General features: G+C 46.9%; 1 protein-coding gene across 4 annotated transcripts in view; it reads right to left on the bottom strand.

The window, feature by feature from the left end:
* Window positions 1-467: 467 nt before the first annotated feature.
* Window positions 468-9423, bottom strand: part of FAAP24 (FA core complex associated protein 24) — a 20961-nt gene continuing 12005 nt past the window's right edge. For all 4 annotated transcript variants that reach the window (XM_056525771.1, XM_056525770.1, XM_056525768.1 and 1 more), the window contains exon 5: window positions 468-1032. In XM_056525771.1, the coding sequence (XP_056381746.1) occupies window positions 787-1032 (246 nt within the window). In that variant the 3' untranslated portion in view covers window positions 468-786. The remainder of the gene's footprint in view (window positions 1033-9423) is intronic.

The following is a 9423-nucleotide window of genomic DNA, read 5'->3' as shown; positions in this document are numbered from 1 at the left end:
CCTTCACATGAGTCTCTGCAGTGTGTACAGCCTCTCCCCCCCTCCAAAACGTCCCGGAGTCCAAGACGAAGCAGTGTAGACAAAAGCACTGAATGCATTCCAGGAGGCAGGGGGGCAGTTCTTTGACTCGCTTTTTCACTATGAAATACTGAAAATTTTCTAATGAAAGCAATTGCAAAACCTATTGGTTATACATGCTTTACAACATATCAAAAGTTTTTATATCTGACAGTGCCCATTTAATAACGGACATTATTTTGTAACTGAAGATAGTAATGGGAGAAATAGTGCATGCACTAATTCTTCTGTTCATTCTCCCGTCACAAAATATCGTCTGTTATTAATAACGGGCTATAACGGGTTAAAACGGATAATGTAAAAATCCCATAGAATATAATGGGATTTTCTAATGGCCATATGGGATTTTGTAACAGCTGTTTAACATCCGATTTTCAGGGATTTCATAAAGGAACATTAAACAGATCTTTAAAACGGATGAATTTTATAGTGTGAAAAGCAGCCTTAGGAAAGTGTTACCCCTGGCCTTAGCATGAACTTCAGTAAAGGCCAGGAGACAGACTGGTGCAGATACCATTGCATTCACAATGCTAGGAACAAATACACTATGAACCACAGCACTGTTAACTGCAATACAGCAAAGGTAGAGGTGCTGCGTTCAGTGCAGATCCAATAAAGACTTGGAAGTTTTTCCCTTCGTATGCAGATATTGTTCCAGCTTGAGTTCTTTATACAGAAAGAAGAAGATTGTGTGCTGCAATGGCTGCATCAGTTTTGTGTAAAGAAAGAATAGATGTTGTTGGCGATTCCTCTTCCCACCACGGCCTCCAAGTCTGTGAGAGAGGCGTTGGAGAGTTGCTGGATGCTGGGAAAATACTGAAGAAGCTGAAGACCCTTCACCTGTCCCACCCCTGGTATCTTCTGTACAGTCTGTAGAATACTGGCTTCAGAAAGATGGCAGCGCTTCTTTCCAATGAAAGGGTTGCTGCCCCCTTCTCGGCTTCGCTCCTGTACCTGGGGAGTTTATATTATTATTTTTTCATTTTGTTACATTCTATTACGTTTGATTTAGTATTTAAATGTTACGTAAAATTTTTTTTTTTAACAATGGGTCATTTTCGAAGAATGTGTAGTTTTCTATTCGATTTTTATTTTACTATATAAATTATAAAATAATCCTTACATTTTGCAGTTTTCATTCTGGCAACAAAGCCTCATAAGCCATCACTTCCTGTTCTGTAAAGATCACTTTTCAGCAGTTTCGTACTTAGCACAGGCAGGAATACAGTGAAAGGTGACACCAGTAAATAGATAAGACAGGCTATTCAAAATAGGTGAAAGTCAGAGCTCAACCTACCCAAGAGCATGCCTACAAAACTGTCACATAGAAGTAAATAGTAGGGGTGTGAATCGCCAAGAATTTGGCGATTCGATTCGAATCGCGATACCAGTGTGACGATTCGATATATCGCGATATATCGCGATACCGTCTAGGTGACGATACATCGCGATATATCGCCCACCTGGGAGCATTCATAGATCCCAATAGACGCCGCTGTCAGCTTTGACAGCGGCGATCTAGTACTCCGGTGCTGCAAAATAAAATAAAACGCACTTTATCTTACCTGCCAACGAGCCCGCGGAGCTCCGGTACAGGTGTTGGGTCTTCGGGCTGTATTCTTCTTACTTCCTGTTAGTCCGGCACGTCACATGGAGCTTCAGCCTATCACCAGCGGAGGCGGGACATCGCTGCGGCCGGTGATAGGCTGAAGCTCCATGTGACGTGCCGGGCTAACAGGAAGTAAGAAGAATACAGCCCGGGGACCGAACACTTGTACCGGAGCTCCGGGGGCTCGTTGGCAGGTAAGAAAAGTGCGTTTTATTAAAAATTCCACATCCCTAAAAGAATCGATTCAAAAATATTTTGAATCGATTCTGTATCGGCAAATGAAAAATCGCGATTATCGCGAGAATCGATTTTTTCTTACATCCCTAGTAAATAGGGACTTTTCAGTATGTAGTTTCCTATGTCCATGGGACTGCTGTAAAGTAGAGGTGCACCGAAATGGAAATTTCAGAACCGAAACGAAACCGAAAAAAAAAAAAAAAAATCCGGCCGAAACCGATACCGAAAATGACTTCTCCCCGTCTTCTGGTAAAATGCAGCGCTCCGCTCATTAGATTAGATTCCCCCACATTAGATTGCCAGCTCCCCCACATTAGGTCGGGAGTTCCCCCACAATAGTAGGCAGCTCCCCCACAATAGTAGGCAGCTCCCCCGCAATAGTAGGCAGCTCCCCCGCAATAGTAGGCAGCTCCCCTGCAATAGTAGGCAGCTCCCCCGCAATAGTAGGCAGCTCCCCCGCAATAGTAGGCAGCTCCCCCACAACAGTAGGCAGGTTCCCAAATTAGGTCAGCATTTCCCCCACAATAGTAGGCAGGTTCCCCACAATAGTAGGCAGCTCCCCCCAACAATAGTAGGCAGTTCCCACACAATATTAGGCAGCTCCCCCCAACAATATTAGGCAGCTCCCCCTACATTTTTAGGCAGCTCCCCCCCACAATAGTAGGCAGGTTCCCCACAATAGTAGGCAGTTCCCCCAAACAATATTAAGCAGCTCCCCCCCACAATATTAGGCAGCTCCCCCCCCCCCCACAATATTAGGCAGCTCCCCCCCCCCCACAATATTAGGCAGCTCCCCCCAACAATATTAGGCAGCTCCCCCCAACAATATTAGGCAGCTCCCCCCCCCCCCCCACAATATCAGGCAGCTCCCCCCAACAATATTAGGCAGCTCCCCCCCCCCCCACAATATTAGGCAGCTCCCCCCCCACAATATTAGGCAGCTCCCCCCAACAATATCAGGCAGCTCCCCCCAACAATATTAGGCAGCTCCCCCCCACAATAGTAGGCAGCTTCCCCCCCACCCCACAGACATACAGCTTCCAGCCATATACAGTGTATGGCTGGAGGCTGTATGTCTGTACTGCTGCCCCCACAGTGTTCCGGTCACCGCTCCTCCGGCCTGGGGTCACATCTACTGCTATGGCCTATGGACCATAGCAGTAGGTGCCGGAACCGGGGGAGCTGTGACCGAAACACTGAACAAGATGACGCAGTCACTTACCAGGCCCCGGCCAGCGCGCGTTCTCCTGCGACGATCCTGCGGTCCTCCTGCGTCTCTATGGTTGTACGCACGGGACGTCAGTGACGTCCCGTGCGTACGACCATAGAGGCGGAGAAGCGAAGGACCGAAGGAGGATCGCGGGAGGACGCCGGGGAATGGTGAGTGACCGGCGGACATCCTTATGTCCCGAAAAGATTTTTCGGGACACAGGGATGTCCGGGATAGGAATAGGAATACTTCTTTTTATGTGCCCGGGCCGGCTCCCGTGTGTGGCTGCAGGCGGGGGGCCGGCCAGAGCATATAAAAACTAATACTGTATACTAAAAACCAGGGGGCCTCCAGCTGTTGTGAAACTACAACTCCCAGCATGCCCGGACAGACTTTGCTGGGAGTTGTAGTTTCACAACAGCTGGAGGCCCCCTGGTTTTTAGTATACAGTATTAGTTTTTATATGCTCTGGCCGGCCCCCGCCTGCAGCCACACACGGGAGCCGGCCCGGGCACATAAAAAGAAGTATTCCTAATCCTATCCCGGAGAGCGCAACCCCCCCCCCCCTGCACCCCCCACGAGTGCCTCTGCCACTGGCAGTGTTTGTAACTTGTGCTGTGGGCGGGCAGGGGAGGTGGGTCATTATCGGCACATTTTTAGTTGTTTCTGCATTTTGCCGAAATAGCTATTTTCGGCCGATATGTATCGGTCGCCGATATATCGGTGCATCCCTACTGTAAAGCATATCTAAATGCAGAAAGCTCAGGCAATATGGCTGCCCCCATAATAATGTTAAAAAAAAATAAATAAATGAAGAAACAAAAAAAATATATATATTGTGATAATGTGGCAAGGAAAGGGTGTATTTCCTTGGCTCACCCTGGAGAAACCTCCACCTGCGGCCTAGTTAATGAGGCAGCAGAGAGGGGAGGTGTTTATAAGGAGGAGATTCAGTGTAGTCTGGGCTCTCCCTAGGAAACAGTAGGCTGGCTGTAGGGGAGAGACACGGGCCCTGTTGAGGAAACACACAGTCGGAGCTGTGAGTGGTCCAAGAAGTGGTGTGAACTGTGAGTAGAAGGTTGCAGGAGGCATATGTTTAACTGGCTGAGGGTAGCTCACCAGTTATTAGCCACTGCATGCTGATATATGTAGTCAGTGACCAGAGGGTCAAGGATTTTATTTTTGTTCCTGCGTTAGGTTTGTTTTTTCCTGCAACCTCTATAAATAAAGCTGGCAAGGTGCCAGCGGGTTGTCTGCGGGTTGAGAGGAAATGTGTCCCCTGGCAGTGTCCAGGACGATCCCAGAGCTATCCCCAAGGAGGAATCCTTACAATATATTAACAACATGTTTCAGTATCTGGTTCTAAATGGGCACTGTCAGATTAAAAAACTTTTATGTTATACATCTTGGAAAAACATTAATCTTTCTAATATACTTCAAAAGATTAATTTATTTCCTTTTTTTCAAAGAAATCATGGCTTATAAAAAAAAAAAAAAAAAAAAAAAACATAGGGTTCCCAATACCATCCAGAACATAATCCTTTCCGGCTGCAGATTCACCTTTGTCCAAGCTAAAGCACAGTCAAGTGAGGGTGTGACTAGCACGCCTCTGTACTCACTCATGTCCTATCAGACTGCAGCATGAAAACCGAGAGGAGGGAGTTACAGAGCAGCCTGCAGTGATTGGATGAAGAAACCAAGTACAGCACAGCAGACCCAGGGAGGGAGACGAGTCATAAATAGTGAAGCCACGCCACCTCCAAAGCAAAGAACAACAAATCAATTGAACAAGAGGAAGAATGTATTTTTGAGTGAAATCTAGGTGCTAGACACAATTATATTTACATGATCAGGATTAGGCACTGAGTGAAATATAGGTACTAGACACATAAAAATTACTCTTAATAAGTGGTCTTGACGTGGCGAGTGGGCTTGTACTTTTTGATCAAAAATGTATACTAACAACCTGTTAGTTTTTGATATTATGCTGAGAAGCAGTCAGATCATTATACAAGATTGTAGATGTGCACCATGTCTGTTTTTCTACCCGAATTCACATTGTGATTTCTATCCCCTCCTTTTTTTTTTGTTTTAACATGTGCTGCACTCTTCCCCACCCCCTCAGCCCAACCCTATATAAGTAGTAGTTAGCTACACATGGGTCATTTCTTTCCTAGCAGCCTCCCAGTCTGACTGGGAGAGCATGGTAAGTGTGCTATTGGACCTTGTTCACACTGGTGTGGTGCTGTGCGGTGTCCGTTGCTGCCGTGGCGCCGTGTCTGTGGGGGGGTGCGGCCCATAGACTGGTTTGAGTGGCATTGGGGCTGCTCTGCCGGTGGGTCGTTCCCCCCCTGTGGGCATTGGTGTTGCGGCGGTGGTGGTCATTTTATGTTAGGGACCCACTCTAAATAGGTGGCCTTGATGTGGCTAGTGGGCTTGTACTTTTTGATCAAAAATGTATACTAACAACCTGTTAGTTTTTGATATTATGCTGAGAAGCAATCAGATCATTATACAAGATTGTAGATGTGCACCATGTCTGTTTTTCTACCCGAATTCACATAAAAATGATATATACATGATCTGGATTGGGTACCGAGTAACATAACTTAGTTTTTCTGTGGGATATGACAGGTAGTCTTTAACTAGTAATAAACAAATACAATAGAAATGTCGGTGTTAAACTAGACATCTTAAAGGAGTTATCCAAGATTAAAAAATGAGTCAGATGGCAAGGCTCAGCACTGGGGGGGGGGTTTGAGCCTAGCTAAGGATGTGAGCGGACATGCTGCCTTTTTGCTCCTATGCAGATCTGCTACTACAGAAGACTTTTTGGCTCCTAATCTCCAGTTCTCCCTTTGTACATCGGGGCGCTTCTGCTCTCATTGCTGACAGCGGTGGACAGGGACAGCGTGTGGTAGTGGAAGCAAGCGGCCAGGAAAGAGGAGGCTGGGGACCTGGCTTCTTCTGCAGCCTCTACTGCTCAGCCTGCTGCTTCTACAAAATTCTCTGGTGAGTGAGTGCTGCAAGGGGGACTCTGCAGAATCCCTCCCCTTTTATGGTAGTTGCAACTCGACGCCTGCGGCAGCCCCAAACCCTGCTAAAGTAATAGCTGAAGTTTAAACTGCTACACAGCCCATCCTATGGGATATCTTCAGAGTGGTCACACAATGCAGCTCCTCCATTACTTCTTTAAGTGTTCAAATGGGCTCCTGTTTGCACATATGCAATAGGACCTATAGAAAGTAACAGACCAGCTGTGGAAGAGAGGGTTAGAGACCTGCCCTGATGAGAGATGTTCGCCGCCATGATTTGCTTATTATCTCTTTCCTATCTAAGGCAGATGATCTAAAGTACAGACTTAGGTGGAAAAATGGTTGCCTTGTAAGGGTTACTGAAAAAAGTCCAAGGGGTCCATTCCTACTGCCTATTTTGAAATATGGCTTCTATCTACCTTTGGGAAGGAAGAGCTTAGACAAAGTCCAGTAAGTGAGGGTGGGCTAGGACTCCAAAGTGCTCTCTCCTGTCTGATAGGAGTCCTATCAGAAAGCACAGAGGAGTGCTATCAGACAGGAGAGAGATCACAGAGCAGTGCTATCAGACAGGAGAGAGAGCACAGAGGAGTGCTATCAAACAGGAGAGAGAGTACAGATGAGTGCTATCAGACAGGAGAGAGAGCACAGAGGAGCGCTATCAGACAGGAGAGAGCACGAAGGAGTACTATCAGACAGGAGAGATCACAGAGGAGTGCTATCAGACAGGAGAGAGCACAGAGGAGTACTATCAGACAAGAGAGAGGACAGAGGAGTGCTATCAGACAGGAGAGAGAGGACAGAGGAGTGCTATCAGACAGGAGAGAGAGGACAGAGGAGTGCTATCAGACAGGAGAGAGAGGACAGAGGAGTGCTATCAGACAGGAGAGAGAGGACAGAGGAGTGCTATCAGACAGGAGAGAGAGGACAGAGGAGTGCTATCAGACAGGAGAGAGAGGACAGAGGAGTGCTATCAGACAGGAGAGAGAGGACAGAGGAGTGCTATCAGACAGGAGAGAGAGGACAGAGGAGTGCTATCAGACAGGAGAGAGAGGACAGAGGAGTGCTATCAGACAGGAGAGAGGACAGAGGACTGCTATCAGACAGGAGAGAGGACAGAGGAATGCTATCAGACAGGAGAGAGAGGACAGAGGAATGCTATCAGACAGGAGAGAGAGCACAAAGGAGTGCTATCAGACAGAAGAGAGAGCACAGAGGAGTGCTGTCAGGAGAGAGAGCACAGAGCAGTGCTATCAGACAGGAGAGAGAGCAAAGAGGAGTGCTATCAGACAGGAGAGAGAGCAAAGAAGAGTGCTATCAGACAGGAGAGAGAGCAAAGAAGAGTGCTATCAGACAGGAGAGAGGACAGAGGAGTACTATCAGACAAGAGAGAGGACAGAGGAGTGCTATCAGACAGGAGAGAGGACAGAGGAGTACTATCAGACAGGAGAGAGCACAGAGGAGCACTATCAGACAGGACAGAGGAGTGTTGTCAGAAAGAAGAGAGCACAGAGGAGCACTATCAGACACGAGAGAGGACAGGAGTGCTATCAGACAGAAGAGAGCACAGAGGAGTGCTATCAGACAGGACAGAGCACAGAGGAGTACTATCAGACAGGAGAGAGAGCAAAGAAGAGTGCTATCAGACAGGAGAGAGAGCAATCAGACAGGAGAGAGAGCACAGAGGAGTGCTATCAGACAGGAGAGAGAGCACAGAGGAGTGCTATCAGACAGGACAGAGCACAGAGGAGTGCTATCAGACAGGACAGAGGAGTGCTATCAGACAGGAGAGAGGACAGAGGAGTACTATCAGACAGGAGAGAGCACAGAGGAGCACTATCAGACAGGACAGAGGAGTGTTGTCAGAAAGAAGAGAGCACAGAGGAGCACTATCAGACACGAGAGAGGACAGGAGTGCTATCAGACAGAAGAGAGCACAGAGGAGTGCTATCAGACAGGACAGAGCACAGAGGAGTGCTATCAGACAGGACAGAGCACAGAGGAGTACTATCAGACAGGAGAGAGAGCAAAGAAGAGTGCTATCAGACAGGAGAGAGAGCAATCAGACAGGAGAGAGAGCACAGAGGAGTGCTATCAGACAGGAGAGAGAGCACAGAGGAGTGCTATCAGACAGGACAGAGCACAGAGGAGTGCTATCAGACAGGACAGAGCACAGAGGAGTGCTATCAGACAGGAGAGAGGACAGAGGAGTACTATCAGACAGGAGAGAGGACAGAGGAGTACTATCAGACAGGAGAGAGGACAGAGGAGTACTATCAGACAGGAGAGAGCACAGAGGAGTGCTATCAGACAGGACAGAGCACAGAGGAGTACTATCAGACAGGACAGAGCACAGAGGAGTACTATCAGACAGGAGAGAGAGCAAAGAAGAGTGCTATCAGACAGGAGAGAGAGCACAGAGGAGTGCTATCAGACAGGAGAGAGCACAGAGGAGTGCTATCAGACAGGAGAGAGCACAGAGGAGTACTATCAGACAGGAGAGAGCACAGAGGAGTGCTAGCCCACCCTCACTTACTGGACTTTGTCCATGCCTGTGCTTCAGATTGGACAAAGCCATGATTTTATAAGCTATGATTTCTATAAAAAGGAAATAACATTTTCTTATGAAGTATATTACAAAGGTTAATGTTTTGCCAAGATGTACAACATATAAAAGGTTTTTGTATCTGACAGTGACCATTTAAGCATTGCCTACGTGCCTTGTAGGTTCCCTACTCCACATTGTATCCAGCATACCTAAAGGTTGTGGCCAACTGCACCATTAACCTAAGCATGGGCTTCGCCGGCTGGATGCTAATAAGCGCAAATTGCTGGTGGGCGGGACTGTTCAGTTAAGTGATGTGCCCCAGGGTGTTCTATGTGGCTTTGCCTTCTGATTATATATGACTGAGCCCAAAAGTCAGTCTATCCTTCACATCAGAACTGATGGCTGTCATTTTTGGTCTGTGGGACATCTTAAGTTTTTTGTTTTTCATATTTTTTTATTTATTTTATTTTTACAATATTGCACAGTTATGTACTGAATGTGCCTTATTATCCTTTGGAGTTTTGGCTATACTCTGCTGCCATCTAGTGGATTTTTTTTTAAATAGCTCATCTCTTACTGTTACCATTTTGCTATGTCTAACTGTACTTTAATGCTCATAAGGCTTAACCTCTTAGGGACTCAGCCCATTTTCACCTTAAGGACCTTTTTGCAATTTACTTTATATATTAATAACTCTGAGATGCTTTTA

Source organism: Hyla sarda, chromosome 6 (genome assembly GCF_029499605.1).
Source record: "Hyla sarda isolate aHylSar1 chromosome 6, aHylSar1.hap1, whole genome shotgun sequence".
Taxonomy (NCBI): Eukaryota; Metazoa; Chordata; class Amphibia; order Anura; family Hylidae; genus Hyla; species Hyla sarda.
Note: the sequence above shows the minus strand (reverse complement) of the source record. Positions and strands in the feature narration are given on the sequence as shown.